Source organism: Vanessa cardui, chromosome Z (assembly GCF_905220365.1).
Source record: "Vanessa cardui chromosome Z, ilVanCard2.1, whole genome shotgun sequence".
NCBI classification, from domain to species: Eukaryota; Metazoa; Arthropoda; class Insecta; order Lepidoptera; family Nymphalidae; genus Vanessa; species Vanessa cardui.
The window spans coordinates 16,659,713-16,681,584 of NC_061154.1; the positions used below are offsets into that span (position 1 = coordinate 16,659,713).

The window sequence follows — 21,872 nt, forward strand, 5'->3', positions numbered from 1 at the left end:
CATACATAGCAAGTAAAATATATAATCAAATATATTAAGATGACCCCATAGACGATTACAACATTTGCAATAGTAAGACCTCTAAAACCTCTAATCTGTCCAATGGTAAAAATACATAAAAATCAAGCCCATAGCAATGCAGACAGCAAATTTTTGTGATATAGGTTGGCGGGCGGGGAATTGAGCATCCAGATGGTGAGTGATCACCTTCGCTCATAGACATCGGCAGCGTAAGAAACATTAACAATCCCTAACATCACCCATGAACCACCAACCTTAGAAGTCGTTATGCACACGAGCTAAAGTCGAAACATAACAAAACTGAATAATGCTCTTTTTTGGTAGAATATTTGACGAACAGGTGGAGATCCTAGACTAGACACCTAGGCTGTCAATTATTGCAATACCTAATCTATTTACTGCAATGAGATGTTTTTGTGTATTTTGTTAGTGTTTGAAATAAGTAAACATGACATCGACACGGTTCATAAAACTCGCCACCGTTTATCACACAATATCAAGCACTTAAAGTTGTGTTGTGTACAATGTATTCTGCCGACACTGACAATTTTCCACTTGTCGCTATTAAAGACTTGAGACTGTTCCATACTCGAGCGAATATTTGAGAAGTTTTTGCGTCAATTTCGACATTGAAGAAATTAAAATGCACACAATTATTAAATTAATAAGCGGAGATATGAAAATGTTTTAATTTGTGAAAATTCTTCTAGACATTAATTTGTTGGCGGTCTTGTACTGTCTGGTTGAGGGGCGTCTTGTGTCTTATATTTACACCAAGATTTCTTCCCCCCTGGTTATGAGTCCTTCGCCCGAGCTGACCTACTCATTTCCACTTCAGCTTTCAAACTATGCGAGCGTTATCAGTTAAATCAATCCGCCTTCGGATCCCATCATTACGATTGCTATGATTTCAAATTGCTATTATTAAATCAAGTAGGCTCATAAAAACTTTAGAATCCTTATGTTACTGTGAAGAATTAAACTGTTGTGGAAGGTAGATTCTACCAAGAGTTTCCGACAAATAATATAACAGCCTATTAGTCTAAGACCACGTGTTAATGGTAAATCAAATTTGGGAAGATACGTTGCTTATACATTATATAAAAAGACACTGAAGGTATTTACATCAATCATACTTGATCCTGTAAAAGTTCTCAACTTCTCTTTTGAAGAGACGCGACTTGACTACGTCCTTAGTTTGGGAGTAAATGTAAATGTAGCGTTAAGTTCGCTTGTTAAGAAAAACTATTAATTTTTAATGACTATTTCAAACCTAATTAACCTGAGCGAATAACCTATTGGTGCCCCAAATACACCATCGTTTCATCATATTAAAATAAACAATGAAAGCAAATTCCATACACCAGCTTTTTTTTTGGTATAGTTTGGCGGACGAGTATTTAGGCCACCTGATGGTAAGTGGTCACCCATAGACAATGACGCTGCAAGAAATATTAACTATTCCTTACATCGTCAATGCGCCACCAACCTTGGGAACTAAGATTTTATATCCCTTGTGCCTGTAGTTGCACTGGCTCACTCACCCTTCAAACCGGAACACAACAATACTGATTACTGTTAGTTACTAACGGTAGAATAACTTACGAGTGGGTGGTGCTTTGTGCAAGCCAGTCTGGTTAGGTTGTTACCTAACCAGCCCTACCACCAAGTAAATCAGTCAATCAGTATAGAAGCACTTTACTTACTTTTTGATTGTTATATTTAACACTATCACCATTTGGGAAAATAAAGTACATCGACCTTGGCAAACAGGCGAAATAAATTCTGCAGTGTTTTATTTTTGTCCCTTATGATTATTTAAAAATAATCAATATCAAAAGAATTAGGCAGGAGGCGATCGTATCATTCCCAAGGTATGCTATCAACCATGTTCTGATTACTGATTAATTGTATTTTAGCCTTTTTCACACAAACGTAATATTTAATGACGCCAAAGAAACCCTATACATATAATATAATATAACTATGAATTAAAAATAGTTACTGTATAAATCAGGATTGCGAGGAATGGCGCTGAGGGCAAAAAAGGCTTTCGGCATAGCTGAGTCACGAGGGTATAAGGCAAAATAAGGCAAGGAGTTATACTTTTAATGAAGGTTTTTGTACCACTACACCAAAGATCAGAATAAAAGTGTCAAAATATATAACGAGGTCTATATTAATATGTGGAATATGAGATGAAAGATGGGATTATAAAAAATAAATTACCAAGGAAAATGTGACACTTAAATAATATTAGCCTCAATCGAAAAATGGAAGACGTCTTTATTTTCGGGAATTCAATAATGACCTGCCAACAACATCAATTATTTCTATTTCTTTAATAGTTTAATATATTAAATTAATAAATGTACACTAGCCAAAATATGAACCGTTCTTATAGTTCACAAAAAATAATAATTCAAAAATAAAATCAGATCATTACCAGAAATCGTAAATCAATTCTCCTTACTTGTATTATATTCAGACAAGGCAATAAGCTGATAAGACACATACATTAAATTTCATCAATGTAATTCAGATTTCGTTTGCTCTTTGTGAAAAAAAATCCCCGCTCAACAAACCGCCCTCAACACCTATTATGCATATGCCCATGCATGGCTAAACTACCCTGGGGGGTGACTCCGGGGAAATAGCACGGTCGCATCAAAAGATTTCTGTTGACATTTTTTTACGATAATTATAAACCAATTTAATATATTTTTAGCCTTTTAAAAATACTATTTCAGAATTCTTTGTCTTTTACCTGACCTTGTCCCAAGCTATTGGGGTCAACGTGACCCTTTTACGTCATTAGATAGTTCACACATCGAAACTTCTCTTTCATTTTGAATACCATCTCTCATCTAAAATCACACAACAACACATAATTGATACAAAATATCTTCACGTTTGATTAATTGAAAGTATCCGTTTCTATAATAAAATTCCGCAGAGATTTTTAACTTTGCCGTTTAGTAAATTCAAATTTGTAAAAAATACATTGGTAGAAAAAGCATATTATTCGATACAAGATTTTATAGATGATAAAAAAGCGTGGAGTTAATACCTGTTGACTTCCAAGCAGGATATGTTAATTGACTGTATTTTTTTTAAATGTTGAAAAAGAGTAACTACTGAGTTTCTTGCCGGTTCTTCTCGGTAGAATCTACTTTCCGAACCGGTGGTAGCTTCACTTAATTATTATATGACGATTCAAAAGTCCTTGAAAAAGTCCACTTGAATAAAGTATATTTTGATTTTGATTTTTGATTATTATATCAACCCCCTATTAAAAGTACATTGTATTATATATAACTCTTAGGTAACTTACGGAATTATTCATTTAATTAACTGCCTTTATAATAAGCCGTTCAATCGGCCACCTGTACAACATTCAACCGTTTCCGTGCATAGATTAGATTAAGTTTTAGACTTTAGACTAGACTAGACTTAGAATCTTATATTATAATAGTATACATAGACATACTTAAAATGTCCTGAAATTTAAATTCATAAAATTTCATTTAACCAAATTCTCAAGCGAATTACTACATTCTCATGTATTAATATAGGCTAGGCTTCTAATCACGAGATTTATTAAAGTTGGTTACGATATCATATCGTAAATAAAAGTAAAAAATTACCAGAATTATTAAAAAAATATATTATTTTTTTATATTATAATAACTTCAATGTAAAAAATACATTATAAGACCACAATTAGCCTCTTTAGATTAAAGCTCCCTCTCCGTGTTGCCCGACGCTCCGTAATGATCTCATTATTATGAGCTTACCGCTAAGTACGCATTGTGGACTGCAATCAATGATTAAATATATATTGAGTACTTCCAAGATTTCATTTCCTCGTTTATTGAGGTATTTTCAAAGAGCACTTCAGCTATATCGTATTATTTGTGGTATTTTAGGAAGTACAGCTCATTAACGACACGGAACAAATGGACAGGTTCGAGGAGGTTCCGTTCCTCCTCACCTTTAACGTGCGAGTCTTTAACATCACCAATCCTGAGCAAGTTCTGCAGGGCGGCGTTCCCGTTATCCAAGAAATCGGTCCCTATGTCTACACGTAAGTTGAGCGCCATGTTGACTAATAAGCACATATACTTAATAGAAAAGCAGATAGAACTTGTATAAATATAAAACGACCGTAGCCAAGAGCAACAACTAACGTGAGGGTTTATGTTCAGAAACATTGCTTAAACAAAGCAATAAGCGACTTGTTTTTGAAAGATTTTTGTTTGATTATTTGTTTACAACAAACAACAACAACAGGCCTCCCCTCCATTTGAGGAGAAGGTTTGAACCATATTGAACCATATACCACCACGCTGTTCCAATGCGGGTTGGTGGAATACACATGTGGCAGAATTTCTATGAAATTTGTCACATGCAGGTTTCTTCACGATGTTTTCCTTCACCGCCGAGCACGAGATGAATTGTAAAGACAAATTAAGCACACGAATCAGCGGTGCTTGCCTGGGTTTGAACCCGATCATCGTTTAAGATGCACGCGTTTTAACCACTGAGCCATCTCGACTCTAATAAAAACAGTTTGAAATCTTTACGAGTAAGCATAGCAATAAATTAAAGAAAAATCTAAGATTTTAGAAACTTTAACCTCGCTAGATATTTTTGTATAAAGAATTGTTTCCTTTGCCAGTTCACGCCAACTGCGAGTGATTGAGGAAATGAACGAGGACAACATCACGTACCGCCGCATGGACATCATGGAGTTCGACGAGGAGGCCTCCTACCCGTTCACACCCGAAGACAGGCTGACCATCGTCAACGTCGCCTACCACGTACGTACCTTACCATTGCCAATAAACATATTCTCACTAGGCTACGAAACACAGATGATAAATAAATAAATATAAATATGAGACAACATCACATACATTACTCTGATCCCAATGTAAGTAGCTGAAGCACTTGTGTTATGGATATCAGAAGTAACGACGGTACCACAAACACCCAGACCCAAGACAACATAGAAAACTAATGGTAATCTACATCGACTCGGCCGGGAATCGAACCCGGGACCTAAGAGTGGCGTACCCATGAAAACCGGTGTACATACCACTCGACCATGGAGGTCGTCAATGATATGTATAGTTCATTATGTATCAGCGACGTCAAATGCAATACAAGGCTGGCGCCCAATTCGTACTTAATCCAGCTGACTAAGACTGACTTAAATATATTAATAACACACAGATAAAACAATGTGCACATTTAATTTAAGGAAAATGTAAAACGATCAACCTTCGTTCTGATGCGATTAAATTGTTTTCTTATATGTTATCGTAATAAGTGCTCGTGGGCGCGATTATCTTTGCGTAAAGCAGTTGTTTACCAATCTGCTTTCCGTAGGAAATGTTGGAATTATTAGTTTTATAAAGCATTTCTTTAATATTTTGCTTTGCCAGTTTAACAAGCTCGTATGTTATTTGAGCGTCCACTCTTGCGATTTAATATTTAACGAACATCGGCCGATTTGACTTGCTTCTTTAGTACAAGCTTGTTTTGAGAAAATTTTATTTTTAAATAATGACTTCATTAATGTAAGAAATATTATGACAAAACTCATTATATAAACCTACTACACTTATGTTTAACTGCAGGCGAATGTACCTAATTTTATATATGAGAAATGTATGTATTGAGACCTAAGAAAGAGCGTTATGGAAAGCATGAAATTTAAGGCGTCTAAAGTAATATATTCCTTGTGTTGTGAATTTAATACACAAGCTCTTTATTCGTCTTATTAAAATATTTATATTACCTGTTGTTGTTTGGCCGAGTGACGAGCCGAGATGACCTAGTAGGTAGGTAGTACTAGACTCAGAACGAGTACATCTAAACCAATGATTGCGGGTTCAAACCCATGCACTAAATTTTCGTGTGTTTAATTTGTGTTTATAATTCATGTCGTGCTCAGTGCTGAAGGAAAACATGCAAAGTGTGTAATTTCAACGAAATTCTGCCGCATGTGAATCCACTAAACCGCATTAGAGCAGCGTGGTGGAGTTTGCGCCTAGCTTTCTTCTCAAAGGGAGAGGAAACCTTCCACCCAATTCGAATATTGTAATGTTGTTACGTCCTAAACTGTAATGTTAATTTAATTTCAAATTATATAATGCATACGATAAAATTGCCTTGCGAATTTATTATTGATTGTTTTCACAACTTTGTGTTTATTTCTCATGTAACCAATACAATTATCGGATTCCACAAAGTATCTGCTTTATGTATGAACAAAACAGATTTATTTTGATTAATACGTTATAAAAGCACTTTTAGAAATTAAAAACTACTAGAAGCTTAGGAACACTGGATTAAGAACTCAAGCATTTTATTTTATTTCGTTTCAATAAAATAAATGTATCATTATTCCATTGCATAAAGCATCGTGAAAAGCTTGATACTCATAACGGCCCAATTATAGAGTATTACACGCCGGGTTCTATTATACGAACGAATGGGGAAGTCAGTCGGAGCTTTGAGAAATAACATTTCATTTTCTGATTTCTCACATTAAAACAAATCAAAACTATTGTTCAATTCGTTCGTATTGGCGTAACGGTGTATTATCTAAGTTATCTACGTTGATATTATATAATGCTATCTATACATATAATAATAGTTATTTGGAGTGTCTATTTGTAATATTAAAATAACCCCTTTTTACTTAATGCATATTTATGTACATATACCATAATGGCATTTTTAACAATTTTTGTCTGTCTGTCTGTTTGTTCCGGCTAATCTCTGGAACAACTCGACCGATTTTCACGGTACTTTCACTGGCAGATAGCTGATATAATAGGGAGTGATTTAGGCAACAATACATTTTTTTGGTATATTCATACGCGTACAAGTTCGCGGGCACAGCTAGTTAAACTAAACTAAACTAAACATAACTAAAAATAAATAACTTATTCAAGGACTGTTACGTAAAATCTTGAAATAATATTAATATATTTTAAAAACTTACATGTACTGTATTGATATCGTTAAGGGACTGCTTTAGATTCCTCACGAATATAATTTCTTATAACTTAAATATAAAGATCGTTATCCAGGCCCCTTTCCTTACAACTAGAGAGCCTTTAACTTTGAACTGCAGGCTTCGTTTTAACGACGGCATGTGTGGCGCCGGTTTTGTGTAAATATCGTTTGGTTCACGCCAAAAACCAACACTGCATGAGCGGACTTCCCGCTCGCGAAATGTTAGTTGTCAAAGGGTTTGTTTACAATTCACGAGCGTACACATATTACAATTTACAAATGACTTCATTATTTATTTTCATGAAATATTTTAATCGAGTATGTTCACTTGGTTTTCTCATTTTTACGTAGATAACGGATATGTTAATAAAAATTATATATAATAAATATAATATTTATATTTAATTAATTTATAATTCAAATTTTAGAAAGAAATGCGTATTTCATTTAGTCTGATAATGGCAGCCAAAGTCATTCTTGGAACATCGAAGCTTCATCGTCATTATATAAGTGATGTGAACATCTTTGTAAAAAGCAAGCCACTAGAAAGTTATACAGCACATCTAATATTCATTAAATTTAAAAAGCCGCAAATTATCAATAACACAAACAAAAAACTAACAGACCTTATTTCATGACCATTTACCAGGTTACGCAAAACCCGCCTACGTATGTCATAAAAAAAATCCCTACTGCAAAACTTAAACTAAACTTTGCTTTAGTAAATAATTACTGTTATGAAACGTGATGAATATCATATATCGAAATGTTGCTCTCTTACGGTGCTGTCAGAAAATGCAGTAATGAAATGTTAGTAATGGAGAATAATAATATTTATTTCCTTTGCGCTCAACTCAATGAAAATTGCTTCGAACATTTTTAACGATTTTTTTCCTAATGCGCAGCTGATTGCTGTCATTTCATTGTTTTGTCCTTTAACGGCTTCACACGCGATCACAAATAATTACGCTAATTCGTAATTAGATAATCAAGGAGATTGTTTAATGAGCCACTGCGTTCGACCGATGATTCGTATCGAGAGCAAAACGTTAGAAGCCATACTAAAATGAGTTTTTTAATTAGTGGTTTTCGTAGTTTGCTTTTTACGCGAAGTTCGCGCTGCGATGGAATGTAATTTTTTGTGAAGTCGCTAACCACCGCAACGCGGCCGCCGCTGGAGTTTTTTCGAGACCTATTCTCCGTTTCTTTTCTTTTTTGTTGATCGGACGGCCCGTCTGGCAAATACGCCCGTTCATCCCGTTTTTACTTCTTAGATTTTGTGTTATTATTTCAACAGTTCCACTTCGCTACCCCGTAGAGAGGTATTTGCAGTCACACACTTTTTTAATGCAGCGTACTATTGAGCTAATGATCGTTTCTTAATGTAATACTAAGCCCATTTTTCTCGATTGCCGCTTTCGGATGACTAAATATTAAATGAAAAACTATATATTATTTTTATTATCAATAATATTTTTGCGTTACTTGAATATACTCGATAATGTCGAATAATACCGCGCCCTGCGGAGTTAATATCTAACAAATTACCTTTAAATAAGGTCTTTCACAATCGAAATAAAATTGTCAAGGACTTAATAAATTGCTTTTATTTAGTTATTCACGAATTGTCCCTGACTCGCTCCACGAATAGATTCGTCTAAATATAAGAAAGTATATAACGAACAGCATCAAGAGATCTTCAAAATTATAAGTCGCCTTTTATGACATAGTCGCTCTCTAAAAAAAGATTTTCGGAAATTTAAAATAAAAAAGTAATAAATGTATTAATTTACGACATCTTTTTTATACAAAACCTTTCCTCTCGAGTCACTCTACCAATTAAAAAAAAACTGCATCACAATTAATAAGTAGTCGCATCACAATTAGTAAGTAATTTTATAGATCTAAGCATACATAATAACAGACAGCATTAAGTTACTTTTTTTCATACTATGTAAAGGTAAACAAATAATGAATAATTTTAATAGAAGCAAAAAAATTGATGTGTCCGATAGCGGGACGTAATTACATTCGCTGGCACGCGTGCACGAATGTTACAAGTATATTAATTTTACCCGAAAAGTAAGGAAACCTGCACTCTTTATACTATTGGAGTTAAATGAATAAAATAAAAAAATTATAAGAATAAGTAACACAGGTGCTTAACGTTTTAAGGTGATCTGAATTTGGTAACGACCAAGTCAGTTGCTTAAATTAAACCAAAACATATTTCCCAATCACTATTAATAAGCGGAAAAGATTTGATTTTGTACAAAACAGTAAGAATAGTGAAGATATCTATGTCACGACGAAATCATGCATGTGCTACCGTGACTTGTAATTGAAAAAATATTCCACAAGTACTCGTACATTGACTTATCTAAATCTAGATTAAAACAGTAAAGAATTTCCGATAGTATATAAAAATGGGACAAAATATTTAGCTAATTATACTTGCTTTAAAATATAATACTTTACTTAAATAAAAACCGCCTACAACTTGTACCCGTTCTTAATCTAAGGCTCATCTCTTTACAGTCATGATGATGTCTGGTATCTAGAGATGCTGGGTGCCCTCTTTCTCTATATGTTTAACGTTGACTGGACGTAGAGATTTAACTGATACACGGTTTGAAGTTTAAAAAACCTATATCCACCCTTAAGCTTGGCGTTGAGGGATGATTCATTAAATAAAGTGGGGATATTGCTTCCGGTGCATTGCTCGGCGTTGCGTACCGTTTAAAATTAACTCGAAAATGAGTTTATGCGCACACTCTCAAATTTCCCTCACTTAATTATGATTTATTTTTGCAAGCTTATAATTCGCGGCGTTTTTATTTCAAAACGCTTCTCTGTTTTTCGACATATACAGCTGATTAAGGTATGTATTGAGATATCTCTACTGGAATTTGTACCTGTGTATATACAAGTACACAGTATGTAGCTTAAAACTCTATACAATGCAGTACAACAAACATGTAGTTTAATATTATACTGCTCTTGCATGTGATTCTAAGTTGATTTCAAAATAGTATATTAGATGATTCTAAAAGACAAGCTTCTGTTTTTTCTTTAAACTTCAAATTACATTTTATGTAATTTCTTACATAAAATATATCAGTAATTATTACGGCCGTAACGGCTTACGAAGTCAACATAACGACAAAATATATTTTTCAGATAATCGCACGAGTATTATCTTATCTTTTTAATTGTTAGATTATTTTAGAAAATGAATCTAACCTATACCATACTCGAAAGTCATCAATATTAGATTCCATATTATAACATATACGATATATATTATAATATGTGAACAAAGCCCCGTTCCGTTACAGCGGGTACACTTGCACTCGCGCCGTACACGTGGCTCGTACGTGCTGAACTTTCTATGCCGAGGCTTTGCTTATGCACCGTGCTTACAGACTTGCGAATATCAAATAACTTTATTTACACAGGTAGCAGGTTGACCAATATGGCGACTATCGTATATATGAGGCGCTTTTGCTCTATGTTACCGAGTATATTATTATTTGTAGACTACATAATTCACCTTCCTAAATGTACCTTACTGGTTGGCTGGTTTACCTGAGATACTGGACTTTATATACGTATGAGAGGTTGCTCTATTAATAGTCAAGTTTCGGCAATATTTAGATAGACATATCATGTATATAACATTTAGCCTTATAATGTATGAAAGAAATACTTAAAATTGTTGTGTTGTGGATTGAAAAGCAAACAAAGTAGGTGGCGTATCGCTGATATGAAGCACAATTAAAATATCTTAACTTATACAGATGGTGACCACTTACCATCAAGTGGCGAAGTAGCCAGCTCGGCTACTTATGACACGAAATTTAAATTTTGATAACTTGTCACTGTGTATTCGACTCTGATTCTATAATAAAAGCGGTGGCCCAGGTCTCTTATGCAGCTCGAGTTATTACGCTATGTATTACAATTAAAATTAAGACATAGTACTGAATGCAGCGAAGATTAAAAATCTTATTAGTAAATTACCGAAAAAAAAACAACAGGAAAGTAAATATACCATAGCTCCGTCATATTTTTAAAGAAAATAGTAAACTCAGGCGCGCACATTGCAGTTTATAAGTCAGATGTAGAATTACAACAAAGAAATCTCACGCTCACGTTTCATCGACGCACCTAAGTGGATTTTCCGTGACAATTTTTTCCATGAAAGTATGCGAGGGATAAGTTTTGTACGATTGTCGACAACTTCATTGTAACGCGCTGTATTCCAACATAAATAGTTACGAAGTAGTTACCAGTAATTCATGTTGCATTTTAAATTATTTAACAATTCGTGATTCTTCTTTGTCTTCTAACATAATTTAAAAGTCAAAATACATTATTTAAATAATAAAGTGTTCAGTGTACTGCCTATTTTATTAAACAGTAATGTAAAGTAATAAAAACATAACCGTTTATTTACAACAAATGTTATGTTGGAGATGTTAAAGATATGTTACTTAGAGATAAGTAAATAGATTGATATGATAAAAAATATTTTTAATTATCATTTGTGAAAGTTGTTTTTAATGATAAGATGGTCGTGCCCCTTACCCACCTCGTGATAAACATTTATTACAAAAACAGAATAGTTTTGTATAAAGTGCCATTTTCAATGTGTGTGAATCTAAAACTGAACCGTGCACACAATTGCTTGTTGCCTTAATTTTGTAAACGTTTAATAAGTATTTTTAACGTAACAGACTAATTATCATTCATTTTAAGTAATTAATAAATTTTTTAGTAGAGTAATAATTTCTTTAAATATAAATAACTTGAGTAACATTTTAGTATTATTATTTTAATAAAATAATGTTAATTAGTGTTTTATCTGTACTTTTAACGCCAGCTTAATAATCGGTATTAAATTTTTTAGATTAAAAAATAAATCAATTCAATGATAGTGATCGCTCTCGAGTGATTAGTACCAATATAACCCCCCACTGGCTGAGTAATCGACTGTCGAGATAGTTCATCTAAAGCTTTTCTCTTCCAAGGATATGAAGTAGAGATTACGATTCACGCTTCTACATCATGACCCCAGAAAGTATGCAAAATGCTTGTGTTGCCAAATTTAAAAAAAAAAATTAAGAAACACTTGTGCGAAAGTTTACTATACACTTAGTGAGTTTAAGTTTGATAGCACACCTTGGGAGTGAAACGATAGTCTCCTGGCTGTGTCTATTCATATACAATTATGTATTTAATTAATTTGACAGAAATTTCGCCAGATTCTTCAGTGTGTTCCTTTTTCCGAACCGGTGGTACTGTTAAATATGACCATCAATAAGAAAGTGTAATGCTTATAAGATAGAATAAAGTAATTTGAGTTTTATGAGAAACCGAAAATCTGTTGCTTTTGATCGTGCCTTTCGATAACTGTCGGTCGAATGCTCCCAGTGTGACGTACCTTGCTACGAACAGATAACATCGTTGTAACTGAGCAAATTGCACATCGGTCTATTAATAATTTATTGATAAGATACCGAACAAGCGCCTTTGGTTACTTCTTTTGTTTGATGAGTCAATTAAAGCTATTACACAATCTTGTTCAGTACGATAGCACTGATGTGCATTTTAACGGGAAGCCTTTACGAATCAAAAGCCAGCGCAATCTGTTTGTTTACGATCACCCAGATTGAGGCTTTGATTTGTTTTGATACACGGGTGCCTTTATACACGTGAAATAAAACTGCAACCGATATTTCTTTGATCATAAAAAATCCTTAATTTTTTTTCGCAACTGCATTCAATATAGAAACATTTAATATAGAACATACAAATTGTAGTGATGTTAATAAAAATGAAACTATTAGACTAAATTTTTAAAAACGTTTGCATTGTTAACCATCTTCAAAATGAGAAGTATGTTCTCAATTCGTCTGTATTTTGTTTAATGTTTGTTATTTCAAGAATTCCGTATTTACGAACCGATTTAGAATCTTTTTTTTGTTAGAAGAATCAGTTTTCGTTTAGTCCTTATTGAGAGCTGAGATGGCCCAGTGGTTAGAACGGGTGCTTCTTTACCGATTTCATCTCGTGCTCAGCGGTGAAAGAAAACTTCGTAAGGAAAGCTAACATGGAAACAAAAATGGAACAGGAAAGGAAACGTGTGTCAAATTTTATTGAAATTCTGCCACACGTGCATTCCACCAACCCGCATTGGACCAGCGTGGTGGAATATGTTCCAAACCCTCTCCTTAATGGCAGAGGAGGTCTTAGCCCAGCAGTAAGAAATTTACAGGCGTTGTGTTACTTTACTTTCACTTTACTTCAAGTCCTTATTAATTTTAAAGAAAAACACCACTACGTTTGGTGAAAATGATACGGGTGAATCTTTCTGGACTCGAATTTTATTTGTTATTTATATTTACAAAGTATCCTTTGAAATTGAATTCATCGTTTAACAATCTATAAATGTAGGTATATCATTCGCCTGTCTTCCGGAATGTATCGACATTTGACAGCATATCTGATGCGTGCAGAATTCCTCTTAAATAATCCTCTTGTTAATTAATTGTTACTAACCGCCGAAGAGCGGCGCAGTTAACTTTTGACCATTACATATATCTATAATGCGCCATCAATCTTAGGAACTAAGACGTCTTCAGCTAGTTGCACTGGTATTAACCTTTCAAAGTGGTACTCAACAATATAATATATGATACCTGTTGACTTCCAGGCAGGATATATTAATATAAATAATTGTATTAACTAACATGACTGTATTTTTTTAAATATTGAAAAAGAGTAACTACTGAGTTTCTTGCCGGTTCTTCTCGGTAGAATCTACCGATTGTTAAATGACGATTCAAAGGTGCTTGTAAAAGCTCACTTGAATAAAGTATACTTTCATTTTTTGAATAAAACTTATCCGCAGGCATCCTTGCACCAATACCTATTCTCACGACTCTTACTGCAGTCGCAGTCATAACTTTAAGCCACGAGCTTCGACTAAGTATGGAGTGCGAATGAAGGTTCTAGTTCAGCTAACTACAGGGCGCGATGTTCAATCAGGCGCACCGTCGCTGAGTCTCCGGCTTTTCGAACTTTTAAACGGTTTGTAATACGCTCAAAGCGACATAGCGCGACCCTGAAACTTCTATACATCCACGCTTTCAATTAGAGTTGGTTTTATTTATTATAAAAATGTGAAATTAATATTTAATTTTTAAAATAGCTTTTAAGGCTTATTATTTAATTGGTTGAATAAAATATATCGTACTTATTACGTTTAGAATACGATGTTCTAGTACCCATTGATTTCCATTTATAATATACTGATTTAATTAGATATGATTCATGCAAACGTTTCGTTTATATAAAAATGATTTTGTAAAATGAATTGTTTTTTAAAAATTTCGAATACGTAAACGCTCACGGAATTTGGGACATTTTATATATGGGAGATACTTTATACTTATTTCTTGACTTGACTTAAGTAAATTAAAAAAATACATTTATGATTTATTTTGTTGCGAATATTTTCGTTTCAAGGAGCGCGCCATATTTGCTATTTGCGCAGAGCGCCGAGTTTGCTCGAGCCGGCGTCGAGAGGACGTAATGAAAATATAAGTATTAATATTAGTTTAATTATTAAGTACTTGAGGTCAGTTTACCACAACTAAATTATTATTATTAAAACTTTATTAATTTCTTTAAAACATTTAACACTGATTGAAAATATATCATTGTTTACATCCTCTTTACTGTACGGTATTAATGAAATCAGCTGTAAAGAAGGAAACTCCATATATGGTCACAAATCCTTAGCGCCTCTAAATGCGTACTTTGGGTATTGAAATTGCAATTTATCAGGTAAATAGGTAATTACTATTTCGATATAAGAAGAAAGGTCTTGTTAGAAAAACAAAGAAAGCTTAAAGTCCTTTAATAAGAGCAGCTTTTATAAAAACTTACAAAACTGGCTCTTGTAATTAAATGCAGAGCGCCACGCGATCGACGCCGCGAAAGCCTTCAGCGCGGATGTAACGAAAGGTTTCTCTGCTGTGTTACAGACTTATTTACCCGCTGGTTCCTTTGAACTATATGTTATAAAAAATGGTAAATAAAATACGCGGAAGATATTTTGTTGCGCCTTTTTAGATTCGCTTATTTTTTGTTTTTGAAAGAAAGTCGGAAGAACTATGCCATTTGATCAGTTTGGTCTTTAATGCAGATTTAAGGGAGATTATAATTAACCTACGATAATTATGCTCTTTGTGTTTGCTTTATAAAATTGAATATGGGAATCAATTCTCAACTCACACTGTTTTTTATTTTGGAATAATTAAACATATTATAATAGCAATTCGGGTTTTTATACTATTAAATTGTTAATTATGATATTTTCTGCAAGTTATTCATTTTTGTATAATAATTCATCATTTATACATACATCATATAGGTCCAATTAGCTTGAAGATTTCACCTACTAACTGCTTACGCGTACTGGAAGCTCACTAAGAAAGGGTTTTGAAAATTTAAATTTTAAGATTGGGAAATGAGAATCGTAATTTGTAGTAGTTGCAAAATGTGAAGAGTAGTTGTATGAATTATATTCATACAAAGTTGTATGTATGTGTATACGATTAAATTACTTTATTTAAAGAACATAACATTGATTTGTTTTGTGGAAACAATGTTACACGTGTATTATTAAACAAACTCACTGTTACAACCGATACATAAATCACATTCAGGTTACATTAGTAAAATGAACGAATTAATATCTTTTGTTAAATTCTTCAACAATATATTTATTTATAATGTGAAGCTCGTAGAAAGAAAACACATTAATAAAATATCTGTTAGTTTTTAAATTATAAATAACTACTTCAAGAATACATGAATTCCCTGAAATTGATCGATAATAAATGAAAATTTGATACGAATAAGTTCAAATGTAAGATTTCGTGCAAGAGTTGCACCGCGTGGGTAGCGCCGCCCACTAGCAAACATAAATAGTACGTATTTTTATCATTGCGTTTCAATTCTTTGGTGAAATATACAACATAAACACGTCGTTTACACGGTCAGGCGTCATTTAGAGTAAATTTAAAAGATTCTTTAAAGTGCAAACAACAACAACGACAGCCTGAAAATTTCTCACTGCTGGGCCTTCGCTCCCTTTGAGGAGAAGGTTTGGAACATCCACACGCTGTTCTCATGCGGGTTGGTGGAATAGACATGTGGCAGAATTTCTATGTAATTTGACACATGCAGGTTTCCTCACGAGGTTTTCCTTCACCGCCGAGAACAAGATGAATTAAAAACACAAATTAAGCACGTGGATATTCAGCGGTGCTGGCCTGGGTTTGAACCCGCAATCATCGGTTAAGATGCGCGAGTTCTAGCCGCTGAACCATCTCGTCTCTATTCGTAATGGTCAGCATAGTTGTCTTGTATTAAAGCGCTTTTGTGCTAAATGTGTTGCTTTGTTTAAAATTATAAAGTAAAGGGATAATTATAAATGCGCAAACTAAAATAAATATTATTTGGGTAAGCAAATGTACACAAAAATCAATCCGAATTCATTTCTTTTCTATGAACTTTCCCAACTAACTCGAACGCAAAACTATATATTTTTAATTAACGAAATATTTTGTTACAAACAAACGTAGTTTATTTGTTTGAGTTGAAAAGCAAAATAAACAAACATCGCATATTGTAACTTCTGCTTCCTCACATATCATGGTCTAAACGAACTAGGTTTACCTAGTGGCTAAAACTACTAATTATTTTATGATACGGTATGTGGTATATTTATCGTTATGATGCTGTAACATAAGGTAATTAATACTTAAATGTAACATGTTATCTATTTATTTACTACTATTTATGTTACAAGTAGTTCTTAATCTAATTGAAACAATAGCAATAAATATTAAATAACAAGAGTGATCCCATATACAAATATGTTATTTTTTTGATAGTTGTGTTAGATAGATAAAGGTTATATAAAGTGTATAACGAGAAAAACTGTATTATTGAATTCAGTATAATAAATGCCTAATCCTGAACACAAACTTAAATAATCAGGCGTGTCCATTGTTTTAGTTCAGCTGAAATGTAAGCAACATAAATGCTGAGCCCATCATCCCCTCTTTCACCTCCAAACTGCATTCATCCTTTACCATACAGATCACGTCACATCCGTTCATTCATATATCCTATTTTATACGAGTGAAATAAGATTTTTTATTTGGGAGCACCACTTACCGATTCCAAATTACATACAAAAAGGTCTACTCAATAAAATAAAAGTAAAAAATCACTGACTTATTTTACCGCTTGGGAGAAATTCAGTTACTTATACATATACAGAGTGACTAATTCATATGCATTATATGGGTTTGATAGAAAGATTAAAGCACATTTTTTAATGATATATAATGCAGTCGAGCAAAGCAAATTGTTGTTTTATCTGATATAGTAATGATACACTCACGATGCAAACATTGTAACATAAGTTGAGCCTATTTCGAGCAACTTAACATCACATTGGCAGTATAGCGTGCAACTTCATCATATTTATGTAAATTACCCTATGCGTAGATATCATAAAATACACGCTAATTATTTTTTATGGCGCCCAAAAATTACCTCAATAATTAAGTAAACAATCATTGAAATATTAATAATGTAAATCATAATTAGTTTTATATTTATTTAATAGTTTGATAGAATTAATACAGTCATTACCTGCTATTTATTGTTTCTCAGTACCGGAACGTGTCTGACAAACTCTATAGTAGTAATTCAAAATCATCATTCGCGTGCTCTCCGTTTACGAATCCCCATTCAACATGTACATACAGGTACATACAGAAGGAGCATAAAGGTCGTTCGTTCGTCTTTGAACATGTATGTTTGAAATTCCTTAATCTTCTCTGGACCAAGTAATTTCATTCCACTCAGCTGGAATAAGTTCACTCACGACGACTAAATGAGAACTAATATTCTGGGAGATTCATGAACATCCCAAAAATTTAAGAACCCCAAATCTATTAAGGCTAAGATGCTTCAGGACGCGGTTTGACCTATGCATACAGTGGCGTAGATACCGTAGGGCAGGTGGTACAGTGCACCAGGGCATCGGAGTTCAGGGGCCCTCCAAACTAAACCTTAAGCTTCTCAAGCTAGAAAAACACGTCCCTGCCCACAAGATTTATTATTTAGTATCTATAATTTTAAAGGCTAATTATTAGTTAAAGAAGGATGGGAAAGAGGCGGTGAGGGCACAATTATTTTTTTATGCACCGAGGCCCTTCCTCACCTAACTACGCCACTTGTGGAGTAGTTTCACTCCACTCACGACGAAGAAATGAGAACCCAAAACTGAAGATACCCATCTGTTAAGGCGAAGATGCATCAGAACGCGGTTTGCCCTATGCATATACCCCTTAAATCTTTCACAGAATTAAAACACGCTGATAAATGATATAAGTTTCTATTATACCAACAAGAACCGTGAACAAAAGCCCCACCGCTTGTAGACTTATCAAAAGACTCAGCGTTATTTGCTCCAAGGCTGCAGTTCAGTTATACTTGGAAAATTCCTCCGAGCCTTTTAAAATCCGGGAAAGTTGTTCAAAGTTATTCTCTCTGTAAGTTCAGAAAATGGTATTGACAGTACATATATGCTATTGTATAAGAGATAAAAAGATCCAAATAATAAAAATACAGTGCGCAGGGTACATGGTCTTCATCAATACCGCCCCATGGAAACATTTCCCTTCAATCTTTAAAAAATAGTATCGTCGCTTGTAGTATTATTGATTGGTACTATTTTCTTATTAACACTAAAACAGCTGAAGCGCTGGTAATAGAGATTTCAATACCCAGTTAGACATTAGTTGTTTGTCTGTGTTATATCTATTTTTAGAACCAGAAGTAGGAAGTAGGCTAACCTCTTAAAGAATTATCTTTATTTCACAATAACAATCTACCACAAAAGAAGAACATCACTCTACCCATATTGGCGATTCAATGTGTCAGTCGCAAAATTTTCGCCTTTTTTTAAAAAAGGGAATTTGTATGTGTGACGCTGATGTTGCTTCTTCATTCCAACACTATGTATTAAATTATAATATAATATTTTGTCATTTTCAAACTTGGTGCGTTAAACTGCGTATGCGTGTATAAACACAATTACTATTCAAGCCAAACGTTTAAGGGTATCGTGATGCTTTTTATGATATACATAGATATTCCGTCGAGCTAATCTGCCACCTGATGGTATGTGGTCGCCAACGCAAGATCAAGTACGTCAAGAAAGTAACATTTCTTGCAGCGCCGCTGTCTATGGGAATCCAATGCGCCGCCAACCTTGGGAACTAAGATGTTATGTCTCTATTGCCTGTAGGTACACTCTCTAATTATTGGATATTACACACATATTACACTATTGGATACTGCGTTTTAGAGGTACATTATAGAGAGATAGAGTAACTATAGAGTCAATTTTAAAGGAAATACCTCCTGAGTTTCCCATAAATGATTATAACAGTCCGCTCTAGAATTGAACCACGGGAACCACTACTAGATTAAAGTATATAGGTATAATTGTATAACTTTGAAGCATTTGCACTCTCTGAATTTAATATCTCTAAAACTCGTCCACTTGCCTCTATAATACCAAGAATACCAAAAGCAACGCGAAGCATAAATCTGTGCGTTTGAATATTTTTAAAATATCATTACATATAAGATAATTTTACTTCTTCTCCCCGGAGGCCGTCGATTAGGATTTATTTTAATATGAGTGTTCACAGGGTTAATATATATGTGAGTTTATGTATTCCACTGTATTCCACCTAGATGTCCGAAAATCCACAACAGTGCGATTTTTAAACATTTTCTGCCTCGCACAACCACTCCGTGGAAGCAGCTTTCGCCGGTAGTTTTTCCGAACCGATACGACTTCTTTCCAAAATCTTCAAGAAAAGTGACCCAACAAGAATGCCGTACTACACAACTAAAGTAACATATACAGTATCAATGTTTTCAAATCGATTTAAATCATCACATTCTGGTACACTCTTCACAAATCAAATATTGATTTAGCCCAATGTTAACTAGTGTGTCAACTTTTGATAATAATAAAGAGCACTTTATTGTGATGATACCATTCTACGCATTTTCCTAATCTAACCCAAGGACTGGCTATCAAGGTTCAATTCCAGGTTGAGTCGATGTAGAAAAAGTTTATTAGTTTTCTATGTTGTCTTGGGTGTTTGTGATATCGTCGTTACTTCTTTAATGTATGTGATGTTGTTCAATATTTATTTATTATTAAAGTAAAAACCTCATAAAATTTACAAACGGCAATATATTTTTATTTATTTTATTAAAATAACAGGCGTTCCCACATACCTGTAGATATATACAATATGTAGTAAAATGCTTTATATAACATGACCTACATTTTAAAAATTGTTATATAAATATGTTCAGAGCGATGGTGAAAAAGTTGAGTTTTTTCACTATTACGCGGAAAACGGTATTGCATACTGATTGGTCAAAGAATGTCGGTCACGGGGTCACCGGGCTTAATCCATTTTAGAATCTCTCGACGCGGGCTGGACAAATTTTATCCTGGAAATCGTCGAACACTTTCTGTAATTTATGAATAATAGTTTATATAAGTTGATGAGCGGAGTCAGTGCACTCGAGTCAGGCGCTGATGTTAGACCTTGTACACATAATGATAAATCCATTAAAAATAAAACCAAAGTGAGGGTTTTGACGCTAAGATTTGCCATAGAGCAATAGCGAATATTATATATAAATAAAAGTATACTAAATTATTCTATTCAAGTATGATAGTGTTAATGAATACATCGGTGATATTCTAGTAACGGAAAGAAGATATCATTGTATCAAAATGTCTGTTATCAAAACGAAGAAAATACTACGAGAAACAAGACGAGACTTAGTGGGTTCCATTAAATTTTACTCCATACATCGCCTTAAAACAGTGTATTTATTAAATTATTTAAAAAATAGGTCGTATAGCGATACATCACACAAATTGCATCAAGAACTGTTTCTCATTACGCAAGCTTGGACGTAACATATAGTAATAATAATAGTAATTACTGGATCCCATATCGTAATCGTGTGATAAAGTCTTATCGAAGTAAATCGGATCACACAGATTAATTACAGATGTTATGAAATAGCGAAATGAAACAGGTGGACTTTATTTATTACGAAAAATAACTTAGCAACTGCCTCGAGTACGGGTTATTTTCTTTGATTTCAATCTTGAATGGCTTTCTTTGCTTATAGTGTTTTATTGTACCTACCTGCACCGTCTTGTGTATAAGTGAAGCAAATGTTTTCTCAATAATTTTAGTTAATCTAAAACTTCACCATTTGATTTTAAGTTCTCGAAATCTTCTATAGAAGAATTAAATATTTAAATTTGTTTGTGAATTTACTTTTATGCTATTACTTACAAACTAAAAAGATATTTTGTATGAATATTTTGTATCGCTATAAAAATGTATTCCATTGATAGTTTATATATTTGATTTCTATTGCTATAAAAATATATTCCATTGATAGTTTAGGTATTCATAATTATTGAAGCAACAGAAAATTATTATTTTATAAAGTCTTTAAATCGTCTTTTACCATTCCAAATTATTTGTTATTACTTTTCAACATTTATTATAAGAGATTAAAAATATTTATTCAAAAATGTTTAGCTCAGTGTCATTATTTACTAAAGTTTACTAAACAAACGTTCGCTTATGTTTTCGGAAAAGAAAAGT

The 21,872-nt window shown here is 33.4% G+C and overlaps 1 protein-coding gene across 1 annotated transcript in view; it reads left to right on the plus strand.

Annotated features, from left to right (window-relative positions):
* LOC124543162 (sensory neuron membrane protein 2-like) overlaps positions 1–21,872 on the plus strand; it is an 83,330-nt gene that overhangs the window by 441 nt on the left and 61,017 nt on the right. Inside the window, exons 2-3 of the mRNA XM_047121234.1 lie at positions 3,951–4,108; positions 4,703–4,844. Of these exons, the coding sequence (XP_046977190.1) occupies positions 3,951–4,108; positions 4,703–4,844 (300 nt within the window). The remainder of the gene's footprint in view (positions 1–3,950; positions 4,109–4,702; positions 4,845–21,872) is intronic.